The sequence below is a fragment of the Tamandua tetradactyla genome, chromosome 1, assembly GCF_023851605.1.
Source record: "Tamandua tetradactyla isolate mTamTet1 chromosome 1, mTamTet1.pri, whole genome shotgun sequence".
In the NCBI taxonomy this organism is placed as follows: Eukaryota; Metazoa; Chordata; class Mammalia; order Pilosa; family Myrmecophagidae; genus Tamandua; species Tamandua tetradactyla.
In genome coordinates, this window is record NC_135327.1 from 103,376,659 (window position 1) to 103,393,046 (window position 16,388).

Sequence of the window (16,388 nt, forward strand, 5' to 3'; positions counted from 1 at the left end):
ACAAGTCATAATTAACTTAAAATTATTCAAATCATACAAAGTATGCTTTCTGACCAAAGTGAAATTAAATTAGAAATCAATAGCAGAGTGGTCTCTGGAAAATCTGCAAATATTTGGATACCAAATAACACTTCTCAAGTAAATGTGCTCAATTTCGACTTAAGAAACCAGATAAAGAAGAACAAGTTAAACCCAAAGTAAACAGAAGAAAAGAAATAACAAAGATCTGAGCAGAATTCAACTAAATCAAAAAAAGAAAAATAATTCATAAAGAGAAGAACAATCCATAAAGTGACACAAATATATCATTATAACAAAACAGAGTTCAGAAACAGAGTCACACATATGGACACTAAATTTTACAAAGGTGCAAAGGCAATTCAGTGGAGAAGCAGTAGTCTTTTCAACAAATGGTGCTGGAAAAACCTGGGAGTTCATTTGCAAAAAAAAAGAAAATTTAAACAACACCTTATACCATGTGCAAAATTAACTAAAATTTTTATCATAAATCTAAATGTAAAATCTAAAACTATAATATCAGAATAAAATATAATAAAAAGTCTTTGGGACCTTTGATTTGGCAAAGAAACTTTTAAGATGGATGGAAGTGAAATGGGGAGTAATATTTTCTAATCATATATCTGATAAAGGACTTGTATCCAGAAAAAAAAGGAATAAAAAAGAATGCATAAAGAACTCAAAATTTAATAATAAGAATTATTATTGGCAAATAACCCAATTAAAAATGGGCAAAAGTTTTGAACAGACACTTCAAGAGAGAAGTGGCCAATAGGTACATAAAAATGTCAACATAACATTAGTAGTCATTAGCATAACACAAATAAGAAGTCACTACAACACACTTCTTAGGAAGGCTAAAATAAAAACAATTGGGGTGCACAGGTGGTTCAGTGGTAGAATGCTCACCTTCCATGTGGGACACCAGGGTTTGATTCCCTGACCATGCACCTAAAACAAACAAACAAACAAAAACGATTGGCTCTACCCAGACTTTGCAAGTATGGTGAATAAGTAGAATTTTTATAAACTGCTTGGGGGGGGGGGGGCAGAGTGAAAGGGGTCAGCTTGGTACTCTCTTAAAAAGCTAAAGATTCACATAATCCAGATTGAGCCATCCAACTACTAGGTATCTAGTCAAGAGAAATGAAAACATATGTCTGCACAAAGCTTTGCACACAAATGCTCATGGCAGCTGTATTCTAAATAACCAAAAACTGGAAACAAGCTAAACAATGCAATTAGACATCAACAATACCAATAAGCTCAAATTGTGGTATATCCTTACAAGGAAAGACTTTCCAGCAATACAAAGGAATGAACTATTGATATATTCAACAATCTGGACAAGCATCAAAACAAATATGCTGAGTGAAAGAAGACAGAACACAGTACACACAGTATGACCTATTTATAAAAATTCTAGAAAACGCAAACTAATCTATTGTGACAGTGAACAAATCTCTGGTTGCCGGAGGTTAGGGGATTGGAATAGGTGGGCCAGAGTAATTACAAAAAACGTAGAAATTTTAGAAGTGATTAGTTAACTATCTAGATTATGGTGATGGTTTTATGGCTGTACAATATATCAAAACTTTTCAAATTGTATCTTTTAATACGTGTGGTTTATTACGTGTAAATTAAACCTCAAAATAGCTATTAATTTTTACGTCAGACCAGTTTTGTTAAAAGCTTCATAAAGATAATTCTGTATAAACAAGGCAAATAAACGTATATGGGAGACTGAGGAAAGCAAAAAGCAAACAAAAAAACCCTTTCCCCAAATAAGATTCACTCACTGGCTTAACAAAATGACTATTTATGTGCCAATATGAAAAACATAGGAATATTATTTATCAAAGCATTTTATTGCCTAGTAAGGGCTTAACAGACTCTTCTACTACTGTAGAGTATATTCTATATGACTATTTCCTACATAAGCTCTGCTCCTGTATGTCAATCAGTGCCACTTAAAAATATTATTATTGTGTCCATTAATCAGACATTGACGAAGTTAAGAGAAGGAAATGCTATCTACAATGCAGTTACCACCCAGTTCACTTTGCCTTTACATCTGCATGATATTCATTAAAATGGGGTTAGACCTAGTCCCATTCAGGATTCCAGCAGAACTTCAAGAATGGTCAAATTAATTAGGAGGTTATAATCACAAAAGTTCTGAGAGTCCTGAATGGAAATACTCCTTGTTGTCAGAATCGGGATCCCAAGGTTTTCTGATGCAGGTTTATAACAGGCTTTCTCCTCTTTATACCAGGCTCCTTCACAGGCATTTATATACGTCTTCTCATATTTATTCAGTCATTTGGCATCACATAGAAAGCTTTCCATAGTTTGAAAAAACTGCGTGCTATCATCTGACATATGAATACTGAGAGTAAGGGCTGATAATTTCTGGAGTTGTGCCCTGATAGCATTAGTGCTTGTGTAGACAGAACTGCTTACACATCTTTTCCATCTGCATCTCCCTTACTCTGCCACACTCATGGCCTAAAATATAAACATTTGATTAAAGTAGATACTATGTTACAATTTAATATACTATAACATGAATTCATATCCAAGTATATCCAATAAATCACAGAAGGTTCTACTAATTGAAAAGGGAAAATACTATACTCCAAAGGTATATGAAACAGACATATAAATACTGTACAAACCCAAGTTACTTTATTATAACTGGCACTAGAAAAATTCAATTCTAGTAGCTCATAAATATGACCTAAAACTGATATATTAGACACCTGGAATGAAAAATTCAACAGTAATTGCTTTAGACTTAAAACATAAAAGATATTTTGGCAGCCTAGACCCCCTAAAAAACATATCAAGGAAATCTGAGTTGATGCTTTGTCTCTTAATAAGATTACTGTAAAGAAAATGGAGGTAAAGCAATTCATTCCACTGTTTTCCAGATACTTCAAGGAAATTGTGGTAAATTCTCAACAGTCTTTGTTGCTATTATTTCTTACAGCAAGAAACATTTTTAAAGAATTTTCAAGTATCTCCTCTCCTATTTCACAAAGCTAAAAGCCAGACAATTTGGTATCTGACCAAAGCCCAAAAGGAAGACAGGTCTCACAATTTTCTAATTACTTCACAATTCCATGCAAAACCACATATTACCAGGTAACTAGCTTGGACTTTGAAATAGACAGTGCTTTAAAATAATCCTCACACTGCCTAGGGCAGAGACAGGGCACTGAGGAGACCAGCTAGCTTTTCACCTATAATGGTAATGGTCCTGGGCCTTGAAAAAAGGTGGGTAGCAGGAAAAAAAAAATACAAGCAGTGAGCATTTGGGAAGAGCTACATCTGCCTGCCCAGCGAATCAGCAGGAGTAATACACTCTCTGGAGGAGGCTATAAACAGGGTTCTAGTGTCTGGGAAGGAGGCCTGGGGTGGCAAACCTATGAGAGCTCAAGTTCCCATTCACTTCCTCCTAGAAGGTGGCCTCAGGTGGATTTGGGTCCGTCTGTGAAATATGCTCCATGCTCTAGTACTGAAATATTCAAGATCTTTGAAAGCTACAAAGTCCTTCCACCAAATGAAAGTGCATGTGAAAACTTCATATATTTTAATGAACAAACCAGATTAATGGGTAGCTTCTGTGTTTGAATCGGTGAGGTCCCTACGCTCTTGTACACTTCACCTCCCCACCTCCTTCCAGTCTTCTAGAGGCTCCTTGGAAACCCTAGTAGCACAGTTTTCTAATAAACACAGTTTGAAAACTTCTCGTTATTGTTCCGATTTTCCTCCTTTTTATCAATCAAATATTTAACTGATCTGCTTTAAGAAGGTTACTATAGTAATTAAGCAGGAAACATTTTTTGTTTTCTAAACTACCCTGATGTGATAGTTTGGTGTTCTTCTGAGACAACGCTGGGTCCATGGCTGAACATGAAAAATTATCTGTCTGAGAATATTTTCTGATTTGTAAAATGGGATGACAGATAACAAAATGTCAGACACTTAGAAGTCATATTTAATAAGAGGCTCACCTTCTCCTTAATCTTCTTCCTTACAGCTTGCTGAGATCTACTTATGTGAACACACTGGTGCTTAGATTAGATCCTTTTGAAAGGAAAATACTTTCAAAATTTAAACTTTGCTAGGATGAGACCACATGTACTACCTAATTAGGAACATGGAATACTACCTATAGTAAAGTGTTTACTTTTTCAGCTTGGAATCTCTTCATTCTCACTTCTAAATAAGTTAATAAATTAGCTAGAAATTGGAGACACTATAAAATAATTTGTAGTCATTTATTTATGAATCGAACCCGAGTCTCCAGCATGGCAGGCGAGAACTCTGCCACTGAGCCATCATGGCCCACCCTATTTGTAGTTATTTAGTAACCTTTTTCTTCACCTAACTTTATTCAACAAGCTAATAGTGTAAGAATTTGTGGAGATTTTTATAATAAAAAATAAATGATGACATGAATGCTGGTAAGAAAAAAAATGTTACAATAATTAGCTCATCTTTTTTACAAAAGGGAATAATGTCTTACCTAGCCCAGATTTCTTGACCAAGAAATAATAGATTAGAGATGTCCTTTTTGGTAGCAATTAGGAATATCAATATCTCATATGGTGTTTTCCTAACCTGAGGGGGAAGGCAAGGCCTAAGAAGGGTTTAAATTTACAGAAATCACTAAGAAACTTACCATATTATAAAAAGTATTGTATTTTTTAAGATTTTGAAATATCTTGCTAAATAAGAATAATTTAAATTCATTTGTGAAAGAAAAACCATAAGCTATATATGCCATAGGTTCAAAATAAGCAACTTAAGGGGACTGAAATGAGTCTATTATAAGCTTACTTGAGTTCCTCGATTTGGAGTAGGGTTTGAGACTCTTTTCCAAGAAGGCAACGTGGTTTTGGAAAGAGTCTAAATTTGAAGCACTGTCTCAATTCAACCTTAGCCCCCAACCCCGAGGCAATGCAGCACGGTAGTTACATGAATGAACTAGAGGGCTGCTATATGGATCCGGGTCTGGCTTCACCTTTTCCTGGCTGTTACTAAGCTTTCCAGTGCTTCGAAGAGATCTATAAAACAGCATGAATGTCCTCATCTCATAATGGGTTGTGGGGATTAGTGATTGTCATCCCCTTGTTCCATTATTCCACACAAAATAATGACTTATGAAGGCCTTTGGGGGCAGGTGTTCATGAACCCCTAGATGTTATGTGTTAATTTTTGCATGTAAATTCATTTGTACATTTTTCTGGAGAGTAGGTTCAGGGTGGGGTTCCCCCCTTTCCTTAATCAGATTCGCAATAAGGCCCAGGGTGAGAACCATTGACCAAAAAGAAGTTAGTGGCAGTCATCAGAGCTGTCTTTCAATAAGCCTTACAAATGTGAGCTTGATTAAGCAGGTATATGAAATGTCCCACGAAGCCTTTGGCAGGAGGTAGTCTGGGTGTTACCTTTGGTCTTCTGGTTAAATTCCAGCCAAGGAAACCCCCTTGCAGAAATCCCCTTTCTGTTCCCAACTATTACAGTGTTGCTACAGATGGTACAAATATATTTTAAAAAACTACTCCATAAAGAAGGACAAAGTAAGATAATTAACAGACACAGGCACATCATAATGTATGTTTGTGTGAAAGTGTAAAAACGAACTTTTCCATAACCACTTCTTGGGCCTTAATTTAATAAAGTAGCCTATAGCTTCATGTAATATATCAATTTTATTATTTCTCAGTAGTATAATGTAAGAGGCCATAGAGACACCAACAGAGTGTGTCACACTGAGAAAGTACAGTGATGATAAAGAAAAACCATGAAAACTGCAGCAAACAACTTCTGTCTCTTAAAACTGAGATGGAAATCCTTCTTTCATAATTACCAAAGGACCCTGCTTTTAGATTCTCCATTGATGTGGTATAAACTTTTACTTAATAATAATGACTACTTAGATTTGCACACCACTTTTAACATTTCAAAGAGCTTTTCACAGTTGAACTGAAGAATCAGTGTAGGCTTCCTGTGTTTCCCAGGGAAACATATGCTCACTGCCATACCTCTTCCCAGTGGAATAACCTGGAGACCTACCATTGGATGTACCAAGTTCAAACCAGTAGGAGAGTGGAAGCTCAAGCCCTACAGTGTAAACTTCTATCCACCACCCTAAGATCTTCTTCTTGAACAAGATTAGTGAAGCAAAACTAGTTGGTGACAATCCTAAATTAAGAAATCCAGAAAAAACACTTTGGGCCTTGGGACTAACCTGTTATCATATTCATTTAGATATTTATTCAGCAAATATTTATTTACTGTTTGCTATGTGCCCGGCATTGTTCTAGATGTGGGGATACTGCAGTTAGCCAAAGTCCTTGCCATCATAGAATCATTCTATGAAGACAGACAATAACAAAATAAGCAAATACGGACTCAGGATGCCAGAAGGTGAGAAGTGCTCTGGCAAGTGAGGTGAGAGATGGAGCTTTTTGTCCAACCCCACAGTCTTGTAACTTCTTGCAAGGAATCTGGCTTGTACTCAAGTGAGATGGGGGAGCCAATGGAGAATTTGGAACAGAAATGTGACATGAAATTTACATTTTAATAGAATCACCCGGCTGCTGCCTTGAGAATAGACTAGAAGCAAGGGCTGAAATTAGGAGTTACTATGGTAGTAAGTCAAGTGAGGACAAGAGCAATAGTTTCCTCACACCCCTTTATATAAAAACCTAGGGCCTCCCCCAGGACACCACTGACTTCATTTTTTATCACTATAGATTAGTTTTACAGGTTCTAGAACATCATATAAATGGAAGATGGTAATGGAGGGGAGGAAGATGGTAAGGTGGGAGGAACATCTTTCGGTGGCTGTGGAGGGAGGTGGATACTGTGTTCACCAGTGAGAAGTGATACCTTTTACTGTGCTATCTTTGATTGGTTAGTGGAATGGCAAGGCATTTTTTAAATTGTAGTAACATATATACAACATAAAATGTGCCATTTTAATCATTCCCAAAAGCATAATTCAGTGGCACCAATCATATCCACAGTGTTTTGCTTCCAATACTACCACCCATTATCAAAACTTTTCCATCACTCAAAACAGAAATCCATCCCCACTCTTGTCAGCCCCTGGTAACCTCTAATCTATTTTCTGTCGCATGAAATTTTGAGCTATGAAGATCTGCTAGCTGTGCTGGGCTATACCAAACAGCAGAATAGGGGTTCTTTGATGAGCAGGTATGAGACCTGCTGCACACCTACCCTCCTGATAGAGATTTCTCCAAAGGCTTGACCCCACAACTGCCATCTGTGGTGGTGGGTTCAGAGGACTTTCACGGCAGAAGGGCTTTTCATCACTTTGTTAAACTTCAACTTTGCCCTTTGCCATGAGCCAATTCCCAGTAAACTGAAGAGTATATAATTAAGCCAGTCTACTGTGCTACTTGTCACTCCATTATTACCAGTTACCCTCACCCCACAAAAGACCAGCAAATTCTTAAGGCAGTTTAATACCTACATTTACTATGTACAGACACATACTATGATAATGAGTATATTATCATATAATATTATATGATATAGTATATTCCCCACTGCTCTTTAAAACTGAAAAACAATAACACTAAAATAAATACTAAAATACGAAAAAGTATTAAATCCCCCATAATTCTGACGCATAAATATTATTTTTATATATGTTGTTTTCGTTTTTGCTGACAAGCACACCTACTTTATATCTTTGGAATAGTAGTTTACAAACATTCTGCATTTTAATTTTTCACTTATGATACAGATTTCATTTTAAGCAATAGGAAAAAAAACATCGGTTTATCATGTTGCCAAGCAACTGTTTATTTTAAAAGTCTGAACTTGTTTTGATTGCCTAAGCAATTGATATCTTAGATGAAAAGACAATGGCCATAAATAATTTGAGAGCCTAGTATAATATCTCTTTAAAAATCTTATATAATTTAATAGCTGGATGTGCAAAATGTAATCATTTTTAGAACATCCAGGTGCAAAATAACTAAACATTGCCATTACTAAAAATCACTTACTGAGTGTATTCTATGTATAAGGCTCTGTCCTAGTTACTAAGTATAAAAACTTAAATAAAATATCAGTTCTACCCTTGAGGGAAGTGAGGTCTCTTCTTTACCAAGGTGAACCAAGCTGGCAAAGTGTTCACACTAAACGAGGGTTTTCATATCATGCAAGCAACAGAAGTACTCTCAACATGGGCTAGAAACAGTGATAAAAACTTCTATAATCTGCTCTGCAGGTAGATAATAGTAACTAATAGACTGTCCAATAGGCAGTGGGCACTCTGGCTGCCAGTATCCATTTATGTTCCCATAAAGTCACTATTTAAAAAAAGAAGCCTATAATTTTCTTAAAACATTTTCACTATTAGGCCTTCTGAGGGGTTTGAATGCCATAATTCAAAAGAGGATTTGGCCACTGGAAAACGTTTTTTGATGGTTTTTCCCCTCACCACTGTCAACTACCCTCCCAGATACAGTGGGATTTGTTCCAAGGCCATGGCTGCATTGTGGCCATGAAGCTTGTGCAGTTGCTTGTTCTAAACAGGAGGCCAGGGTCCTCTGAGGACCCAAGACTGTTGGGAGGCAGTGCTCAAAGTTCAGGGAAAACCACATTACATGTTTCTTCCATGTAAAAATGATTACCCTATTAAGGAAAGGTGGTCAAAGAAGAGAAGCCCATTGGTGTGTGTAGCAGGGGTTAGGGGTGGATGTGATTACAGCCGTGAGTTCCTGGGAGGAGTGCAGACATACTGGAAAGGAGGTATGTGATGATTGCATGTATTTCTTTTAGCATCAACTACAGTGTCTCTTCCTCTCCTACAAATTACTCCCTATAATGCAGAAGTTCTTACAAGGATAAACACCCTGAATTTCACACCTTAAGGATGTCTCTGAACTTAGTAAATAATGCACTAAGATCTATAGTTTTGGTATTGAAAAGTCACAATGAAACAGGAATACAGAAATAAGAAATGCTTTTGTTCACTCACCTTCTCTAATGCAGCTTGAACAACAGATTCACTTTCTATATCTAGGGCATATGTAGTTTCATCTAAGATCAGAATCTTGGGGTTTTGGACTAAAGCTCTAGCAACTGCGATTCTCTGTTTCTGGCCTCCAGTCATTTGAGCTCCTTTCTCCCCTACCAAGGTATTAAATTTCTAATGAGAAATAGGAAAAAAGCAGAGAAACAGAACATAGCATGGTCAGTTAGAACAGGAAATAACAACCACACTTGTGTTTTAATATCAGCTTATTCACTTCAGTCCGGCTGCTTTTTAGCTTCATTTCTTTCTTCTTTGTAAGAATGAACAACTATGATAAAAGAGCTTAGCGAAGAGAGGACCTAAAGAAAAAATTGACAAGGACTAAAAGAACTTAGAACATACCATAAACAAACATTTTTAGAAAAATTAATAATACTGTGGACCAATTTTTGAAGGTTTTCAGAAATTTCTAGAATGTTAGAAAAGAACCGCTATAAGAAAATATATACTTTATTGAATATTATTTGAAAATTTTATTAGCAATTTAATAAATATCCACAGTTTCCTTCTGGATACTCTGAAAATAATACGAAAAAAGTTATTACAAGAACAAACTTCATCAAAAAGCTTCTTTCAATCTTGAGGGACATTTTTCTATTTTTATATGTACATCTTAAACAAAGTAGACATTGCCAGATATTTGTGGTGGAGGTTAACTTCTGGTACTAATTAGTAATATTCTTTTTTATTAAGTTCCAGATTCAAAGTTCATTTCTTTATGGATGTAAATTTAAAATATTGATAATCCTTAATTTCTAGAGTCTAATATTCATGTTAATTTTTTTTAAAAAATCAAAGTTAATGAGGAATAAGTTATGCACAATAAAACACACACCTTTTATGGATAAAGCTCTGTGAGTTTTAACAAGTGAGAATACCCATGCAACCACCAACTCAATAAAGATACAGAATGTTTCCTTTACCCTACAGAATTTCTTCATGCCTCTTTTCAGTCAAACTGCTGATCTGATTTTATCACTATAAATTAATTTCTCTGGCTATAGAACTTCACATAAATGGTATCATATAGTATGTACTTTGCTTTGGTCTGGTTTCTTTTGCTTAATGTAATGTTTTGAAACCCATCCATGTCGTGTGTATCAGTACTTTCCAAATATGTATTGCTAAGTAGCATTCCACACAAGCAAGGTTGCTGGAGTTAGCAAAAACAAACAAATGAAAAGAAAAAACAGGGTGCCTAGTTAAATTTGAATTTCAGATAAACAATGAATAATTTTTTGGTATGTTTCATGCAATATTTGGGACACACTTATACTAAAAATTACTCATTGTTTATCTGATATTTAAATTTAACAGCTACTCCTAAATTTCTTCTGACAACCTTAGCCACCACAATTTGTCCACCTAGCTGCTGATGGATTGTTTCCAACATCGGATTACTATCAGTAAAGCTGTTGTGAACATTCATGTACGAGATATTTTGGTGGTCATGTTTTCAATTCTTCAGGTAGATACTCAGGAGTAGAAAGGTGAATCATAAGTATGTTTAAATGTTATGATAAACTGCCAAATTACTTCTTTCTAAAATAGTTGCACCAATTTTACTCCTGTCAGAATGTATGAGAGTTCTAGTTACTTGACATCCTCATCAAAAGTTGTTATTGTCAATCTTTTAACGTTAGGCATTCTAATGAATGTGAAATTGTATCTCATTGTGGTTTTACCTTGTATTTCAGTGGTGACTAATAACGTTGAATATTTTTCATATTTTTATTGTTCATTTGATTCTTCTATTGTGACATATTTGTCCAAGTTTTTAATCCAATTTTGATTTTTCTGTCTCATTACTCAGTTGTAAGAGTTCTTTATATAGTCTGTGTGCAAGTTCTGTCATGAACGTGTACTGTGAATGTTTTCTTGCACTTAGTGCCTCTTTATTTTCTAAATAGTATCTTTTAAAATGGAGGTTTTAACTTTGAAGAAGTCCAATTTATCATTTTTTAAAAAAGCAAATATTTTTCTTTCTGAGAAATGTTACCTGCAAGATTCTAAGTTTTCATTTAGAAACTTGATAGCTTAAGCTTTTAGATTTTAGTCTAAGATCCATGGCAAATTAATTTTTGTGTAGGGTCTAAGATAAGGGTCACATTTCATTTTTATTTCCATATGGATTTTCAGCTGTCCTAGCACCATTTGTTGAAAAGACCTTCTTTCCCCTATTTATTCACACTGGTCTTGTCAAAAATCAATTATCCATATATATGTTTGGGTCTATCTCTGGACACTCAATTCTATCCTGTTGATCTGTGCCAATATCACTGTCTTAATTGTTGTCTTAAAATTAGATATTGTAAGTTTTCCCACTTTGTTCTTGTTTTCCAAAATCATTCTGGCTATTCTTGGTCCTTTGAATTTTCAAATAAATTTAAGAATCAGCATGTCAATTTCTACAAAAAAAAAAGAAAAAAGATTGCTGGTATTTTGATGGGTGTAATAATATATAATTTATGTACTGATTTGGGGAGAATGGACATCTTAAAAAAACAATATATAAAAATAACATACAATTTATATATTGATTTGGGGAGAATGGGCATCTTAAAAGTACTGAAACTCCAAACCAATGGTACACTCTAATTATTTAGATCTTCTATGATGTCTGTTGATAAGATTTTATAGTTTTCCCTGTAGAAGACTTGGCACATCTTTCATTAAATTTATTCTTCAGTATTTTATGCTTTTTGATCCTACTATGAATGTCACTTTCTATTCTAGTTTCATTTGTAATTGTTTGTTGCTAGAATTTAGAAATTCAGTTATTTTTAATAGTTATAGGTCTACTGGGGTTATCTATTTCTTCTTCAGTGAGTTATGGTAGATTGCGTCTTTCAAGAATCGATCCATTTCACCTAAGTTGTTGAATTTATGGGTATAGTGTTGTTCATAGCAGTCCTTTATTAACCTTTTAGTGTCTGTGGGATCAGTAGTGATGTATCCTTTCATTCCTAACAGTGATCATTTGCGCCTCCTCTCTTTTGTTTCTTTATCAGCCTTGCTATAATTACATTGACTTTTTTAAGAACCAGCCTTTTCTTTCAATTATTTTTTCTATTGATTTTTAATTTTCAGTTTTACTGATTGCTATGCTAATCTTACTGATTGCTATGCTAATCTTTTCTATTTCCTTTCCGTTGCTTACTTTGTGTTTTCTTTCCTTAGCTTCTTTAGATAGAAGCTTAGTTACTGACTTTAGATCTTTTTTATTTTCTAATATACACATTTAATGTTGTAAATTTCTCTCTTAGCAGTGCTTTAACTGCATTCCATAAATACTAATATGTTTTATTTAGTTGCATTATGGTCTGAGAATATATTTTGTATGCTTTTTGTTCTGTGGAATTACTAAGGTTTGTTTTATGGCCCAGAATGTGGTCTTTTTTTCATATGAAGTATGTTTCTGCCCTTGTTGGGTGGCGTATTCTACATATGTCAGTTAGGTCTAGTTGGTCAACAGAACTATTCAGAACATACATATCCTAATTGATTTTCTGGCTACTTGTTCTATCAAGAACTGATGTTTCCATTGAAAATTGTGCATTTGTCTATTTTTTCTTTCAGATGTATTAGTTTCTGCCTCGTGTAGTTTGAAATGCTTTCGTTAGCGGCATAAACATCTAGGATTATATTTTCTTGGAGAATTATCTATCTATTATTATACAACGCTCCTCTTTATCCCTTGCAATATTCTTTGTTCAAAATTCAACTTCAAAATTCATTTAGCTGCACTAGCTTTCTTCTGGCTAGTGTTTTCATAGAATAGTTTCTCCACTGTCTATTTTTAAACTATTTGTTTAAAGTGGGTTTCTTGGGGAAAGCATATTTTTGGCTCTTGCTTTTTTTAATCCAATCTGACTTACAATTTATACCTCTTTAAAAACCCGTTTTAGTGGTTGCCTTAGGATTTACAATATTAATGTTTTAAAACGTGTCTACTTCCAAATAAAATTATACATTGCCAAGCTTAGTGTAAGCATCTTAAAACAGTATATCTCTATTCCTCTCCCTCATCCCTTGAATCATTATTGTCACACCATTCACCCTTACATATGCTATAATCACACAATACATTATTACTATCTTCACTTTAAATAGTTATCTTTTTTGTAACAGTTTTATTCACACACCACACAATCCATCCAAAGTATAAAATCAGTGGCCCTCAGTTTAATCATAAAGTTATGCATTCAACACCACAATCAATTTAGAACATTCTCATTGCTCGAAAAAGAAAAAAAAAATCCCATATCCCTTATACTCCCTTCATATTGATGCTTAGTTTTTTTAGTATAGTGCCGTTGTTACAACTGATGAAAGAATATTTCAATGCTATAGCTAACTATAGTTCTTATTTTGCATTAATTGTATTGTTCTCATATACCACCCTTTATTAACACCTTGTAATACTGATGTACTTTTGTTCTAGTTCATGTAAGAACTTTCTTATGTTTGTACAATTAACTATTGTCATCCTTCAGAACAGAATCTGCTATGTTATACAGTCCCATTTTTATCCTCTAGCTTTCCTTCTAGTGACATACATGACCCTAGATATCCCCTTCCAGTGATACTTACACTCAGCACTAAAGAGTTATCTTTTAAAGTAATTAAAATTAAGAACAAAATATTTTATTTTACCTTCATTTATTCCATTTCCAATGTTCTTCATATCTTTGTTTAAATCGATGTTTCTAACCTATATTGTATTTATTCTATCCAAAGAAGTTCTTTTTACATTTAGTGTAGAGTAGGATGTTAACAATGAACTCCTTCAGCTTTTGTTTGTTTGAGAAAGTATTTCTTCTTCACTATTGAAGGACATTTTCTTTAGGGTACAGAATGTGGGGTTGACTTTTTTCCTTTCAGCAATTGTCTTCTTTCTTGCATGGTTTCTATCAAGAAGGACTTTGGAATATTTACCCAAGCTCCTCTGTAAGTAATGTATCTTTTTTTCTCTGGTTGCAATTAAGATTGCATCTTTGGCCTTTGTTTTCAGCAGTTTAAATATGATGCACCTAGCTATGTTTTGGGTTTATTTATTCTGCTTTGTGTTCTCTGAGCTGCATGGAGCTGTGGTTTGGTATCTATCCCTAATTTTGGAAAACTTCAGCTTTTTTTCATCAAATATTTTTTTCTGCTCATTCTCTTTCTTCTTCATCAACGTGTATGGCATTAAATGGCTTATTCCCTAGGTAAGCAAATGTTTGGGTACCATTTCTCCCTCTAAGTACGTTTCTCTTCCCCGACTTTGAGTTGGTTGTTTGCCCTGTGATCTCAATTCTCTGGTTTAGGATAGGCCTTTAATTTACAGTTTGTTCAGCTTTTTTCTTGTAGAGGTAAAAGTAATTTTTTACATCTCTGAGCTGCTCAACTGATATTTTTATATTGACTTTTTTTAATCCTGCTAACTTATCCAATTTAGTTATTAGTTCTAGTAACCTTGTGTAGATTCATGAGGCTTTTCTTCACACATAACATGGTATCTGTAAAGGAAGAGAGTTTACCTTCTTCATTTCCAATTTGCCTATTATTTCTTTCTCTTGCCTCACTGCCACTGACTTCTGATTTCCAGTTCAATGTTAAACAGAAGTATTGAGAATGTTGGTTTTGCCTTGTTCCTAATTTTAAGGGAGAATGCATTGAACTTTTCATCATTAAGTGTGAAATGAGCTGAAGATTCCTCATCTTTATCTGATTGAAGAGGTTTTCTCTTATCCTACTTTACGACAGATTTTACCAAAAATGGGTGTTGAAGTTTTACAAATGCTCTCTCCTGATCATATAATTTTTCTCTTTCTTCTGTTAATGTGGTCAATTACTTTGACAGATTTTCAAATGTTAACACAACTTTGTTTTCCTAGGATAAATCTTACTTGGCCCATTATGCTGGTTTGAAAATATTATGTACCCTAGAAAAGTCATGTTTTAATCCTGATTCAATTTTGTGGAGCTAGTTGATTCTTTTAATCCTGATTCAATACTGTAGAATGGAAACCTTTGATTAGATTATCTCCACAGAAAGGTGGCATGCCCAATTGCAGGCGTGACCCTTTGATTAGTTGGAGATGTGACTCTACCACTCCAGGTGGGTCTTGATTAGTTTACTGGCATCCTTTAAAAGAGGAGACATTTTGGGAGAGAGTCAGAAATGATAGATGCCTCAGAGCCGACAGGAGAGCAGATGTAGATGCTTAGAGAATAGTTGCTTCAGAGAACAGAGACGCAGATGTCTGGAGATGCTTGAAGTCCAGGAGACATCACCGCGAGACGTCAAGTAAGCTAGAACCTGGAAGAGCCAAGGAAGGCAAGAGATGAAAGCCAGCCCTGGAGAAGCAAAATGAGGAATTCCCACAGGAACAGAGGCTGAAGGGAACTGAACCCAGGAGCAAGAGACAAACTCTTGCCAGCCACGTGACTACCCAGCTGACAGAGGTATTCCTGACCCATTGGCCTTTCTTGAGTGAAGGTAACCTCTTGTTGGTGCCTTAGTTTGGACAATTTTATAGGCTTAGAACTGCAAACTGGTAACTTATTCAATTCCCCATTTTAAAAACTGTTCCAATTCTGTTATATTGCATTCCAGCAGTTTGCAAACTAACACAGCCATGATGTATTACATTGGTGCGTTTAATACACTAATTTTTTCTTTTTGCATGAACAAGCACTGGGAATTGAAGTCGGGTCTCCGGCATGGCAGGCAAGAACTATGCCTGCTGAGCCACCATCATCCACCCTAATATGCTAATATGTTATTGAGGATTTCTACACTTATGTTCATGGGAGATATTAACCTATAATTTATTCTGTTAGGTTGATATCAGATTTTCTTCTGGCCTCATGAAATGAGCTGGAAAGCATTCCCTTGTACTGTATTTTCTGAACATGTTTGTGTAAGATTGGTATTATTTCTTCCTTAAGAGTGTAACAGAATTCACCAGTGAAGCCATTTGGGAACTTGATTTTTCTTTATAAGAGCAAGGATTCACTAGATGTTTTGTTTCTCCTTGTGTTACTTTTTTTGTGATATGTATTTTTCAAGGAAACTACCTATTTCATCTGAATTTTCAAATGTTTTGGTATAAATTTTTTCATAATATTCCCACCATATCCTTTTAGTGTCTATCAGATTGTTAGAGATATAAACTCTTTCATCCCTGAAAATTATACTTTTGCCCTTTCTTTTGATTGGTTAGCACTGTTAGGAAATTATCAATTGTATTAATCTTTCAAAAGACGCACTTTTGTTATATTAACTTTCTATATTGTT

The 16,388-nt window shown here is 34.8% G+C and overlaps 1 protein-coding gene across 1 annotated transcript in view; it reads right to left on the reverse strand.

Annotated features, from left to right (window-relative positions):
* Nucleotides 1-16,388, reverse strand: part of ABCB5 (ATP binding cassette subfamily B member 5) — a 220,434-nt gene that overhangs the window by 150,289 nt on the left and 53,757 nt on the right. The window contains 1 exon segment of the mRNA XM_077122218.1: nt 9,047-9,217. Within this exon segment, the coding sequence (XP_076978333.1) occupies nt 9,047-9,217 (171 nt within the window).